Source organism: Centrocercus urophasianus, unplaced genomic scaffold (genome assembly GCF_019232065.1).
Source record: "Centrocercus urophasianus isolate 14NV4802_14NV808 unplaced genomic scaffold, USGS_Curo_1.0 seq_10, whole genome shotgun sequence".
In the NCBI taxonomy this organism is placed as follows: Eukaryota; Metazoa; Chordata; class Aves; order Galliformes; family Phasianidae; genus Centrocercus; species Centrocercus urophasianus.
Window position 1 is genome coordinate 84,570,241 of NW_024884142.1, and position 14,094 is coordinate 84,584,334.

The window sequence follows — 14,094 nt, forward strand, 5'->3', positions numbered from 1 at the left end:
TTTTTTTTTTTTTTTTTTTTTTTTTTTTTTTTTTTTTTTTTTTGTATCACTATTGGTATTTTTTCCACTGGCGATTCCCGTGCGTTTGTGGATTGCAAGCCGTCCTTGCAGTCCGGTTGTTCACTGCATTTTGTCTGCAGATCCTCCCTTTGTTTGCACACATCCCCCTGTTATTTTTTAGTATTAAACCCCCCATCCCCCCACCCCCATCGTTGTCGTTCGTGGTTAAAGTCACTCTTTTTTCGGGGGGCGCTGTATTTAAGCACTTAAGATGCACTGCTATCTCCTGAGCGTGTTCCTCACCCTGGATCTGGCCGCCGTGGCTCTCAGCCTGTCTACCTGCAGCACCCTCGACATGGATCAGTTCATGCGCAAGAGGATCGAGGCGATCCGGGGGCAGATCCTGAGCAAGCTGAAGCTCACCAGCCCCCCGGACGAGTACCCCGAGCCCGAGGAGGTGCCCCCGGAGGTCATCTCCATCTACAACAGCACCAGGGACCTGCTGCAGGAGAAAGCCAACCACAGAGCCGCCACTTGCGAGAGGGAGCGGAGCGACGAGGAGTACTACGCCAAAGAAGTTTACAAAATAGACATGCAGCCTTTTTACCCCGAAAGTAAGTGCTCTGCGGACGTGATTTCGCTTGGCGGTGCCCACCAGCCCTGTACATCACAACCCCTCCCTCTTTGCTCCTTTTGCTCTCAGTATCCCATCTGGTTGCTTATAGGACTTCCTTTAGATGGGGGTAATAAATATGTTGAATGGGGGGGACTCGGTTGCCCCCCAGCTTCGGATCCCTGCTGGGATGTGGTCCCCAGGGGTGCCCGCGCAGCCGCTCCGCTGCCCCGGGTGCAGCCTCTGTGAGGAGCCAACATCTTTCCGCTGCCGTTGTTTCCCTTGGAGTGTCTGAGTCGGGCAAGTTTCCATCTCTCCAGAACTGAAAAGAAAAGGAGGTCTTGGAAAGAAAGAAAAAAAATAATACAACAAACCCACAACAAAACCCGCAGCATTCCCTCCTGGGTTCCCTTCACCCCTCCAGCACTCTGTCCCATGGGTTGGTGCTCAGCGAGCTCAGGCTTCCCCCTCTGTCCCTCCCCGTCTGCCCGCTCGGTGCATGGGCGCTTTCATTTCAGGTAGAGGAAAAGTTTTCCCTTCTGGGTAGCCTGGCTGCTTGGAACCTGTCTCAGCCCGTCTGCCTTCTCGCTGCTATTAACCACTCTGGCGATCCGTGCCACGTTTTGTGCAGTGAAAGGGTACAAACGCACTGTGCTGACCGGATCCACCGAGCGCGACTAAGAATCGCAACGACGCTCCTTTTTGTTTGGGTTGTGAGGTTTAAGCGAAAAGGGAGAAAAAAAGAAGAAAAAAAAAAAAAAAAAAGGGAAAAACACCGCACTCCCTTAAAAGAATCTCGATCATCATCGTGCCGAGGAAAGTGAAATACCAGAAGCAGAAAGTAACTCCTCCGCTCGCGTACCCAGAGCCGCATCCCCACTATTTCGCCTCTCTCCCTTCCCTCTGTCTCCCCTCCCACCACTGGACGCCCCATCTCCTCACCGGCTGGGTCGGCAAAGCACATCCCTCCGGCTCACACAGATAATGCAGCCATCTTGGTAACTTTATCCTAGAGTTTCTAATTGCGTTTTCTCTTATTTATTTTTAGTTGAGCGAGTTGTAGCTTTGAGGCTTGCTCTGTCTTGCATGTGATCGTCCCAGGATGGCAGCCAAGGCATCCGAGCCCCGCGCTGGGCGCAGCTGCCTCCCTTTGTTGTTAAATGACAGCATCAGGTACGGGACACCCTGGCAGTCAGGGATATTTTAGTATTGTAATTACGGCACCATCCCTAATAGCCATGATAAATACACTCCACCCCTGTTACCCAGAGGAAAGAAATACTTTTTTTCTTTTTTTCTTTTTTTTTAAAAAAGAAAGAAATATACGTTTGGAGCCAAGAGGCTATGGGCAAAGAGGTTCGGTGTAATTTGCAGTAATAGCAACTAAGTCAGTATTCAGATCAGTGGGGCTTTGGTGAGTTTTGTTGAAAGCCAGCACTTCTGTTTTGGGACCTCCTGGGTCGTATCCTGAGTGGAGCAATGGGCACCTATGGGCAGGGCTAGAATGGCTGAGAGCCAAATGAGGGACAGCATCTGTAGGTGAAATGCCTCTGTCCTTACCATGTTCCATATGTCTCCTGCTGTGAGGAGATTCCCAAAGACCAATGGCCTAGAAAGTGCAGTTACCTGCGCTGTGCCTCTTGGGTGGTGTGGCAAAAGAGGATCTAATTATAAAGCCTTGTCAGAGGCCAGGTTTGCACTGAAGGATCAATCCAGGCTTTGGACAAATAGAGGAGATTGCAGGTACCTACCAACAGAGTGCATCACAAGTTTGGGATCAGAGGGCCTCACGGCAGCAGATCCCGTCCTGCTGTGCGCGCTGCCGCGAACATCCCAGTAAGTAGGTTAACTGCTTTTCCACTGCTCTCTAGTTATACCAAATGGAGCAAACCTTTCCAAAAAAGACAGCAGGGATGAAATCGCCCCACCATATTTTAAAGGAAGAACTTGAAAGTGCAGATCCAAGGTGTCTCGGAGCAGATTTCTTTAACTCTGTGTTTTCTCCACGCCTGGGAGAGGCAGGAGGGAAAAGGAGGGTCGCACGCTGCCAGGAGGGAGGCATGGGAAAGATCAGCGGTTCAGTCCCTGCCGCGAGCCGTGAGCACTCGGCAACCGCCTGCGACCCAAGTATTACAAATATGCTCTAATTATACTCGTAGTCGGCCGTATATCACTGCAGATCGCTGATAGGTCTTTGTGGGGCATTTTATAAAGTTCAGACTAAATATTTTTAGCAATGAGGAGATTTAAAAGGAAAACTATAAGAGATATTGTATATACCCTAAGGCATATTTTGTCTTAAATATTATCCTTGGCCAACTGTACTGTATAAATACAGTAAATATGAATAGAACTGGCGAGGTGCCAATCTCCTGGGATGAATTTTAGTCAAGAAGGTATTTATGGGATATAAATAATACTGTGTCAACATTTAAAGAAGGGATCTGATTAGTTTTGAATTTATTCATATTAATCTTTTCACATGCTGTTAGTTTAAGGCTCAAAGTAAAGTTATGCTAAGGTTTACCGATAGTTTGCACTGAGGAAGTAAGGGGGCATCTGGCATCTCACTTGACAGTCCACTTGAGGTTAAAGACACATCCAGTGTGGAAATACATGTGGAAATTCAGCGAGCGGGGGACTGCCGGACCCAAAACCAACAGATGTGAAAAGCAGCGGCGGAAAAAATACTACAAAGAGGTTTTGAAAAACCCGAAGGCTTTTGTTTGTGAAGCATGCCTGCGTGTGTTGTGCTTGCGGCAGCGTGGGTTAGCTGCTGGGAGCTTAACTCCCTCCCAAGTGCAGTTGGCAGCCAGAGATCGAGTCGTGTTAGAGGTTTGTTATCAGTTCCTCGTGAATGATCCAGGCCATTGACTCAACGTAGTTATTATTGATCTGAGGCTGAGTGATAATCATCACTGCACTGATAATAAACAGAAATCAAACGCCAGCACAGCAAGCTATAATGCTAATGCACAGCTGGGGTACTCAAACAAAATAGGCATCATGTGCATGCAAGGGATGGGCCTGATTCTGTTATCTCTATTCATAGCAGTTCTTATTGCAGAGAGTGAGTTGATCAGTACTGATAGCTGAAGGCTTTACAAGGCAGATTATGGGTTCTTCTGCATCCTGGGAGATGGCTCAAGTAGCCCCAAGAAATCACAGTCCTTCTTGGCCTGATTCTGATGTCATGCGGATTTTGGGGTGCCTCTCCGTGTTCTTGCCTGAGCTTGGTGGTGGGCTTGGGAGTTGGACTCAGCAGGGACCCACAAGGATCATCAACTTGGGATAGTCTATGATTCTGTGATTTTTGGGAGCTCTGTGCCACAAATATCACTTTACGCAGTCTGTCATTCTGATGAGCCATTCGCTTAATGAAAGCCAACATTATGAACTGCCTGTGCACAATGCCATGCTTCTGCTTTGTCAACAAGGACTCGATTTTCCAGCAATTACACCTATGTGGGCTCCTTTTCTTCAGGGCACCGGGGCTGCTGTGCTCTGGCCTCCTGGCACTGCCAGCATCAGCTCCACAATGTGACCGGCCCCAGTAGTGCAGCTCACATGCGTGCACACAACAGAGATGTTGTTTTGGGATTTCCAATGTTGTTAACGATATGAAAGCAGCCCTGACAGGAACACCTGAGATTAAAACCTTCTAGCTGTGCTGATGTTACTACAAGGCTCTGCAGCAGCACTTTGGGGTACTGCCTCCTGTTCACCACAGAGAGGACTTGAAGCAATGGGAAGGCTTTCCCCAGGAGGGATGTGGGAGGAACAGCTCCTTGCTTATGAGCGGCACTTATTACAGGCCTCCTATGTGGGGATGTTAAAAACAGGAAATTGCAGATGGCTTTAAAAAGAGGCTGGGTTATTTTCTGGACAGTAGTCATCTACATGTTACAAGGGATAATAAAATAATGTGCTCTGGAGCGCTGACTGGGTGAAATCAGAGAAGCTCTCTTTAACTCCTGCTCGCGTTGAGCAGCTGTGGGGTACAGTGCATGTGGTCTGCTGCCTCCTGAACCATCCATTACTGCTGGGAGGTTGTAGTCTGGTGTAGTGAATCCTCCTTCACCATGGTTCTCCCAGAGAAGCCTACAGAAAAGCAAAAACCCATGTCCCAACTTGGGTTCCTACCACTGCAAGGCAGAAACATAGGGCTATCTTCTGAAGCCAGTGTCACGGCCCTTTTTGGGTCTGTTTTAAAGAGATGCTTCCATTCTGCCCTTTGTTGAGTGAAAGGTTAGCTAAGCATTACAGCCCCTGCTACACCCAGCCCTTCAGGGGTATGAGAGTTTTACCATCTCAGAGACCATGTCCTAGTCCTCTGCTAGTCCTAGTCTTCTAGTACTGAAGGAGGACTATGTCTGAAGATCTGCTGGGCCTTCCTGAGGCTAGAGCTGATCCTGCTGCCTGGTTGCAGGGCTGGGAGGGAGCAGGTGGTTGTGCAGAGATAAGAGACCATCCTAATCTTCATCAGCTGTTGCTTTTGGCTTAATTTGACCTCAGCACACTGCTTCAGTTCAGTGGTAGTCTTTAATGTGATTGCATTATTTTGAAGTTGCTACTTTCCAAGTATCTCTGAGATTTTGAGGTTCCTGCTTGTGTAATTACTGAGCAAGAAGATGAATGAGAGCTGCAGGCTGTTGACTTCAGTGAGCTTTTTCAGCAAGGTACTGAAACACGTGTAAATGGACTCATTAGCACTAAGATTATATGTGTGCCCAAATAGCTTTCTCAATTGGGACCTGGTTCATGGGATGTTTGCAGGGATGAGGAAAGCCAGACAGCTCAAATCCCTCTTGCTTCTTTTAAATCTGTCATTTGGGTATCAGAACCTGGCCAGAAGGAAATGTAGCGCAAGATTGTGCCTATTGTGAAACCACTTGCTGCATGTTTTTGATCAGGATCAGGCAGTTTTTAGCCTGAGATGTCCCCCAGGTATTGCTTATTGTAGTGCTATGCTGGGGATGTTTGATTTTGTTTGTTTAGATTAACATTTTTATTTGGATTCTTTGTTCAGTGGACTTTCCCATCCTGCCTTCCACACCAGGCTGTTGTTTGTTTTCAGTCCATTCTCTCTGTGCTTAGCTGCAGCATTGCTATTGGTGGACTGCCTGCAGGGTCCATCCAGAGCAATTTGGTTCTTAATGTACCTCTCCCATGCATGTCCTCGCTGTTCTTGCTGAAATTTGCAGATTTGTCTGGGACAACAGGATGAGGAGTTGAAGAAACTTCACATGAAATGTTACGTTTTACCTCCTTCCAGTGTGACCAGTTGTTTTTTATTCTCTATCAACAAAACAGCCCCGAGGTAGCTCTTACCCCGCTGTATATGTTCCCCAGCACCTACCTTTGGTTTAGAGGAGGTGTGAGAGTTTGTAGCCATCCCTGCAGCAGATTTGTGGCACATAGCATGGGGAATATTCAGGGTTTCATTTGGAAGATGAGAGAGATTTGCTGTGTTGTTTTTATTTTTCCATATGTGATGCTTATTGATGTATTTAGTATCTTCCCAATACAATTGAGCTATTTCCACTGAGATCTTAGGGCAGAAGCCTCTTTTAGTTTTCAGACAAGACCTTGCATGATGAGATGCTGGTAAGTGGGTGAGATTCTGACATACTACTGCAATGGAAACAGCTTATGAATAATAGCCTGACTTCAGGTTATTTTAAATAACCATACAGGTTACTTGAAATGATAAATTGACCTTATAGCTGACCCTGTTTTGGGCTGGAGATTGGACTAGATGTCTTTTACAACTTGAATTAACCTATAATCCTCATAATAATAATTTTAAATGCAAGAAAAACAGTGTAGGATGTTTCAAATTCCATAGGGTGGTCTAGAATCAACTATCACCAAGTTTCTAAAGATATGCTTTGTTATGTGGATCTTGCGTTTGTTCCTCTGCCTCACAGCTTCCTTGCATCAAAAAGTTCCTGTTCTTCTACCTTCTTCCCCCATTTTTCTTTTGTTTCTCTTGTGTGAATGTTTCCAAATAACCCTTGTAAGTTGCATGTAAATAGAGTACTGTATTACATTTCAGCCAGAGCTGTATCATCCTTTAGGCAAACAGAGGGGCAGAAAGGGAAATGTTGTGATACTGACCCTTTGCTTTGTTTGTTTGGCTCCTTCCCACCATATCTAACCCACACTGCACTGACAAATACCGCATCTGTCTTGACAGGCTTGTTCACAAATAGCCATTCATTCATAACTTGGAGCTGCTGCAAGGCTCCGTAGCGGTTGCTTAATCTGACAGTTGTGTGTTTAAACGGAGACTTTAAAGAAAAGGCTTTGCAAAATGACTGTCCATTCAGTCTGAGTTTGGGAAAACCAGGAGGGAGGTCTTGCGTGAAAGAGGATACTGTGCTTAAGTGTGTGTGTGTGTGTGTGTGTGCATGCGTGCACACACGCGCATGCATATATTTCAGAGTTTTGAAGCATCTGGTGTTGCCAAAGCCCGAATTGGAATGTTCTGGGAAGGATAATTTAATTTTTAGCTTCTGGATTCATTTCAGTGATGGTAATTTCAACACTTCCTGGGGAGAGTCTATCAGTGGTTATGTGCATCAAATGCAGCAGTAAATCTGTCATTCTTTCCATTTCAGTTTTTCGGTCTTACAACTTCGTTATTTTTCCCTGTTTGGCTGGTGTTAGTATCCAGTGTTTTCCCTGGCTTCATTTCTTTTAAACCCCTGCCTTGAATTTTAAAAGGCGAGCTAAGCCTGCTGAAGTTCCTTCTCTTGTTTTTGTTTATGTATAGCATTTGCGATTCAGCAGTGAGCTCAGCGGATGGTAACTTGTCTTTATCATACTGATGATTGAAAGATAATAATCAGAACATGTTGGTTTTCATTCCCTGGGGGGGAAAAAAATAAATGAATATTCAGCAACCCCGTGAGTGGACATTGTACTAAGGAGAGTGAAGAACTAGCAGCCCGGACTCTTTGGAAGTGTCAGAGTACCTAACAATCCTGTACTTCAAGAGGGCTTCTGGGCAGTAATAATTACTAAAGTTGAGCCTGCCTTCGTGCATACAGATGATCTCTAGTAGCTCAGCCTGATCGAAGAGCAGCCCTTGCTCATAAAGGTGAGCCATGTCTGATAGAATGTATAAATTGACTTTCCAGGATGAGCACTAATGAAGCACTTTGAACTGCCCAGTGAGTTTTAGGAAAGGACAACCCCAGCAGAACTTTTCATGTCCCAAGTCACATATAAACACGGTGCTGCAAATCGTTGGATGCATGGTGGGTTAAAATAATGTCAGAAGAAGCTGTCAGGGAAGATGTGATCAGAGTCCAATGCTCACCATAGCCTCTGGTAGGCTGCTTTTTCTTCATCCACCGTTACTTGCTTCCAGGGCAGGGACATGCTGGGAAAGCTGGGAGGTGTCACTGCTGCCCTGGGAATATAAACAACAGAGAAGCAGCTTTTCCCTCTGCTTTGAACTTGTAGCAGTCACACTTCTAGGGTTTGATGCAGAAATCAGTCCAGTTGACTGGGTAGTATCACTCCATGAATACCTTGGAAGTAAAATTTATGGATACTGGGGTCAGATCCACTGACGTGTGACACCAGTGGTTTATTTATTTATCTGTGCACCTATGGGCAGTGCTTCCATCAGGGATATTTGCCCTCTGGGAAGGATAGACAATATATTATGTTCTGTAACATGATAGAACATTTTAGTCTGCCTGGAGATGTGCTGGATCTATACAAATCCTTGATGTTCTCATTCTCGCCCAATCTATGAAAGATCCAGCCCAGTTTTCTTGGCTGTTATAGCTGGCTCTGGGCTTCCCTGGCAGAGCAAGGGCTATATATATCTTGTGCCAATCACTGCTCTGTGTCAGTTTTTTTCTCTGATGCACACTTTGGAAGTGAAGTAGCCACATTTCAACATTGAGGTATGCTGAAAGATGCCTGTACAATTTATTTGTGCTGCTTGTTGCATGTTTACCTAATGTATAATGGCAGGCTATTGCAGCAGACAGTACATACATCTTTGGGTTTGCAAGAGAGGAACAAGTTCCAGCTTTCTTGAAAATAAATTTGCTGCTCTGATCTGGTGGAGTGATAGGAACTGAGAGGCTCCCTGCCAGGGTATACAGTTTGGAAAGGAAGGGAGCTAAGTAAGCATCTTTGTCCCACTTAGGATGGACTTGAGCAGATTGTTGGGGGTCTCTCCCTCTCTTAATCTGGATTCTTTATCCTAGTTTATCTTTGTCCTCGATGCTAGGAGCCATGTATTTGGAAACTTCACATCCCTCTTGCTAATCAGGGAAGAAAAGAACCCCAAAAGCATCTAGAAAAAGAGATCTTTATAAAGGTGGCCAGAGGCTGAGTTACAACACTATCATGTGTCTGAAGGATCTTGCATCCTTCCAAGTTGGAGTCCCATTATTTACCCACTTTACTGGGAGACTTAATTTTCTCTGGCTGAAAGTGTATTTGTTGAGGTAGAGTTTGGAAAGAAATCTGCCTAATGCACGCCTGCCACAAGGCCAGCTATACATGTGATACAGCCAAACCTTTCCATTCTTCTGCCTTTTGAGAGTATGTTCCCCAGATTAAGGGCTGTGGTCCAAAGCCTGCTGAAAACACTGGAAGTCTTTCCATTGACTGCAAAAGCCTTTGGATCAAACATTAAGTACTGTTCCTTTGTTTCAGAGAACAGCCACATCTTCAAAATATATTGGGACGTGTTACTCGAATGTGGTACTTTCCCTTTTATTGAGTTGCTACCAGAGATGTTCTTCTACATAAAGCTTTTTTGAAAAGAAAAAAAAAAAAAGTCACTTTAAAAGCAAACACTGTAGTAACTTATTGATAGAAGCATTTGATGGCAGATGTCGTTTGGGAACAGCATATGGCAGCAACATGGCAAGAGCTGCAGAAAAGGAGGCATGAGTTCACGTTGTGTACTTTTTAGGTATTCCACACTTCCCCCTATCTAAAATAAATGGCCATGTGACTCCATAGGTCTTGGCAAATAAACACACCATAATGTATCTCTATCATCTTCCCCACAGTGAGTTTTTGTCTTAAAGTTCATCACTCTGCATCCACAAGCTTCTTAGAAACAAGGATAAAATCAGACGTTGGCACACAGACTCTCAAGGCTGTGAATAAAAATGTGGCAAATCCCTGAGCAGTGGACTGTGAAGAAAGGTCAGGCCTAAGCCAATGAGGTGTTTTAATGTTATCAATAAAATCCTGAAAGTCAATTCTGAATGGAGCCAGAGCCATGAAAACAACTTCTAAAAGTCAATTTACTGCATGATAAATGCTAAGTTTACAGGCTGGAAAGCCAGGTAGTGCAGGAATGAGAACTGCGCTGATAGCATGAAAGTGCATATGGTTTTCTGTAAAGCTCCTCTGAGTAGATATGTCACAAAGTGTCTTCCGAAATAATGAGTTAACTTCTGAGGTACATTTTTTTTTTTTTTTTTTTTTTTTTTTTTTTTTTTTTTTCTTTCTTTTTTTCTTTCTTTTTTTTTTTTTTCCGTGGATGAAAGGTTGGAACAATTTAATTTTGAGTTGGTAAAGCCACTCCAGATTTTTTCCTTGTGTTGTTGAAGTTGGAATCTGTGCAGTGATTGTTTAGGCAAGCAGAACAGTCATTGTAGCTGGGGTTTTAAGAAGCACCTAAAGGAGCTAGGAATTTCACTCCTGCTTGTTACTTTCAGGATCCCAGCCTTTTACTCACATAAAGCCTGAGTCAGGTAAATCTGCTTTGCTGATTAGGAATGTCCAGGGTTCTATTTTATATCATGTTTTTGTTAACAACAACGTACTTTTCAAAGCTAGGGAGACGTATCAGCCTCTACAGGTCTCAAAAAGTAAAAAAGAGGCAAGAGAGAAAAATTTTATTTTATCAGAGAAAATCATCTCTGTTGTAGCGCTTACTTTGTCATATTGAACAGAACTGAATCCTGAGCAATTTGAAGTGCAATATGAAACCAAAGGTCTTGATTCTTACTTAATCTAAGGGAATATTACAGTGTCACAGGGTGTGAAGTGCCTTAATGTAATGACAACCAGAGCTGCAAGCAGGCTTCTGAGTGAACCTTGATGTTACTTCTCAGAAGTAGATATTCATTTCAGCAGGTAGGCTGTCAATTGTTGCCAATGACCAATACTGCACTGTGCTTTTGGAAGGCTCAAGTTCGTGATGCTCTATGTCTTGAGTCACTGTAGAATGGGCACTGACTGGAAGCCATCATTATGATCTTCTGACCTCCCTATGTGCATTTTCCAGGCCATAGAATTTCCTTGAATTCATTTGATAAATTGTTCCAGCAACTAATTATATACATTTGAAACAAGCATCTTGGTGAATTAAATTTGTTGAGCATCAAGTTCTAACCTTTGACCCAGTGTAAGCCTTCACTCACTGTTTGGAAGATCATTGTCAAATTTGTGTCCAGTTCTGCAAGAGAAAGAAGTTTGGCAGATGGATGATGATCCCGTTTCAGGGACCATGAAATGGGGCTGCCAGGAGCTCAGTGCAAGCTGCTTTACCCAGCTTTGTGTGAGTTTCAGATCCATAGACTTTGACTGGGCCAGTTTTTAAGATTAAGGTACTGTGCTCCCTGAGGCACGTCGTAGTCCTTTTGTAGCTGTTTTTGCAACTCTCATCTGAAACCCCTCTGCTTTATTTACACACTGGTGGGACTGTGGAAAACAGCAGTTTAAAGCAGTTCTGCAGACTGTGCTGTTATCAAACACGTGCATATTACAGTCTCTCTGCTCTTATTCATAATTCTACAGTTTATACAGCTAATTTCAGCAGAAACTTTTCTAGGAGCTCTACTAAGAGAGCTAAAATTCATATTTGACTAACTACCAACCAGGGCGTTCCCTTCCCCAGGTCTTTTTCAGAGGTGTTGAATCTCAGGATGGAATCCCATACTCTGTAAATAATTTCAGTCCTCTCTTCCTAGGGTTATGTTTTTATATCAGCCCTGCTGACATATGTATTTTGCTGTCTGTGCATACCAAGCAATCTAAGTCACTCGTATTTGTGATGCGACATCCTCAGTATTTGTCACATCTCTGTAATTATTTCATCTACAATTGGTTAATAGTGGCTTTGTTTCCTTCCAGGTTACTGATAAAAATATTACATAACAGTGTACTGTAAAATGAGCCTTATGGGACCTTGTTAGAAGCCTGTCTTTCAATAGTGGTTTCCTGTCTACCATTATATTTTGAGTCTCATAAAAAAGCAAAGCTTTGGTTCCTTTACTGTGTGGCCATGTTGATGTCCTGCTGTTCCTGATTCTTAATGAAATCATTATGTAACACCAGCTTAAATGTCTTACAGCTACACAAGTATATTATATTCAAACAGTTGTTTTATCAACAGGACTACTGGCCCTGCTCACTAAGATCCTGGATCAATGGGCTCTGTTTTCATGTTTATACTCCCTTAACTCCTATGAGTTGATTCTCATTCCTGCATTTTGCATCTCTAGTCTGTGATCGATATAAGGCTGACTGTATATGTGAGGTAGCATGAGTTACTCTGTCTGGACAACATATATTAGCTAGCAAATGTGTTCCTTAATTATAATCCTGAAGATAATGTCCAGTGTTTGGGATCTGCTGAAAGCCGAACACTTGGCACTGAATTAGATAGCTCCTGGGACAGCTCTTTACATTCTTGGTACAAGTTACCTTGTCTAGCTTGTTTCACAATGTCTGATTGCATTAGCTGTTGTTTTGGGACTTTCTGAATTGCTGCTGGAACAGAAAAATCAGGTCTGCCTGGCTTTTTTTATTTACAGAAATGTATTTCTTATTTCTGTTCTGTTAACTTTAAGAGGTTTTTGTCTTGTATTGGATGAGTACCACATCATTAAATGTTATCTTTAAGTTTCTTGGCCATGCAACTCTTATGCCTGCTTGATTTTCTCATTTGCTATCTGCAGTTCTTATTTTCTGATGCTGTTATTTTCTGTTCTCATCAGCTATGACTTTTACTTGTAATATATTGTTCTTTTTTAATTTTATCTTCTTACAGTTGCAATCAGGGTCTGTTATAGACAGCTTTCTGTCTCAAGAGATCTTATTTGTTAATGATGGGCCTGCACAGGATACTAAATATTTGTTCATAATCCTTTCCACTTTTCTCTGTAAATACTTCTGTCCAATTGTTGCATCTCATAATTGTGTTGTATCAATCTTTGTATGACTGTGTCCTTCACAATACTAAACCTGAATGCATGCAAAGCAGTGACTTTGTGATTTTGCACTGAAGATAAGATACCATGACTAGTTTTACCCAAGCTGTGAGTCTTTCGAGTCATATCTGGGTAAGCAAATGATCTCAAAGTAAACTGGCGTTTAATCAGTATCCTTGAAGGTGCTTAGTTTGCTGAAGCATGGTAATGTTGTGATGTTAGGCCTTTTGGGGGCCAGGCTTCCTGAGCAGTGCTCAAGGAAGGCCAGATACCTAAAATAAGAGGTACTTAGAAAGCAGCTGATCAGAGAATAGGATCTCATCAAGAAAGAGATATAAAGGCTCAACCTAACTAAGTTGATTCCTTCTTGCTACTGGGAGAGGTGTAGCTCCTAACTCTGGAATGGGGAGTAGGTGGAGATAATCTATGCAGTGTTCAGTCAGCAGCTCTCAAAGGATGGTTGTGAGGTTGCAAGAAGCAGTGTGGAAAATAAAGGATGTTTTGGTCTTTCTTTTCCATTCAGTAACGCAATTAGTAACTCTGTGTTGCAGAGAATTGGAGAGCTATATAGTTATCCGAGTCCTTAGTCTACAAAGAATGTGTTAAACATGCTGTAGATGGCAGGATGGATCATAATTCATCCTAGTTTTTAGGAATTAATAAAAAAAAAGTCATCAAAACTAGGAATGCTTGTTCTTAAACAGTAGAGTTGTTGCTCTCTTTAAGTCTTTCCTCTTAAAGCTAAACTGGATTCAATTTTATCTTCAGGGAGTTGTCTGATTTGGACAAGTTACTCTGTAAAACATAATAATCAGCTTTTCAAAATTAATCTTCTGTTTGACAGCCAGGATTCTTTACCTTGATTTGGAGCCAGTTATTCATGACACTCTTCAGATATGCTCCTTCAAGCTGTGTGGTACTGTTTGTTCTATAGTACTCAAGCCCTCTCTATTGAGCTCCATAGTAGTCTCAGGCCTCAGCAAGCATCTGCACAATCCATGAAGCATTTAAGGGATCTGCCTAGACCAGGCTGGGTGGAAAGCAGAGGAAGGAGATGAAAGCTAAGCAGGCAGGTGTGCGCTTCCTGTGCCCTGGCAGCTTGGGGCAGTAAGTTCTCCAAGAGGGAGAGCTCTCCCAAGCAGAGGATCACCTTCTCCATGCTTTTCCATTTCTGATTTACACTGGAGCAGAGTGTAAATAATTTTAATTGCAATTACTATTCTAAAACAGGAGATTTTGCATGATTTTAGTGTGGTTAAAAACGTTTACTTCCAT

At 43.3% G+C, this 14,094-nt stretch overlaps 1 protein-coding gene across 1 annotated transcript in view; it reads left to right on the forward strand.

Moving 5' to 3' along the window:
* The first annotated feature begins 216 nt into the window (after positions 1–216).
* TGFB2 (transforming growth factor beta 2) overlaps positions 217–14,094 on the forward strand; it is a 59,295-nt gene continuing 45,417 nt past the window's right edge. Inside the window, exon 1 of the mRNA XM_042817331.1 lies at positions 217–614. Within this exon, the coding sequence (XP_042673265.1) occupies positions 272–614 (343 nt within the window). The 5' untranslated portion in view covers positions 217–271. The remainder of the gene's footprint in view (positions 615–14,094) is intronic.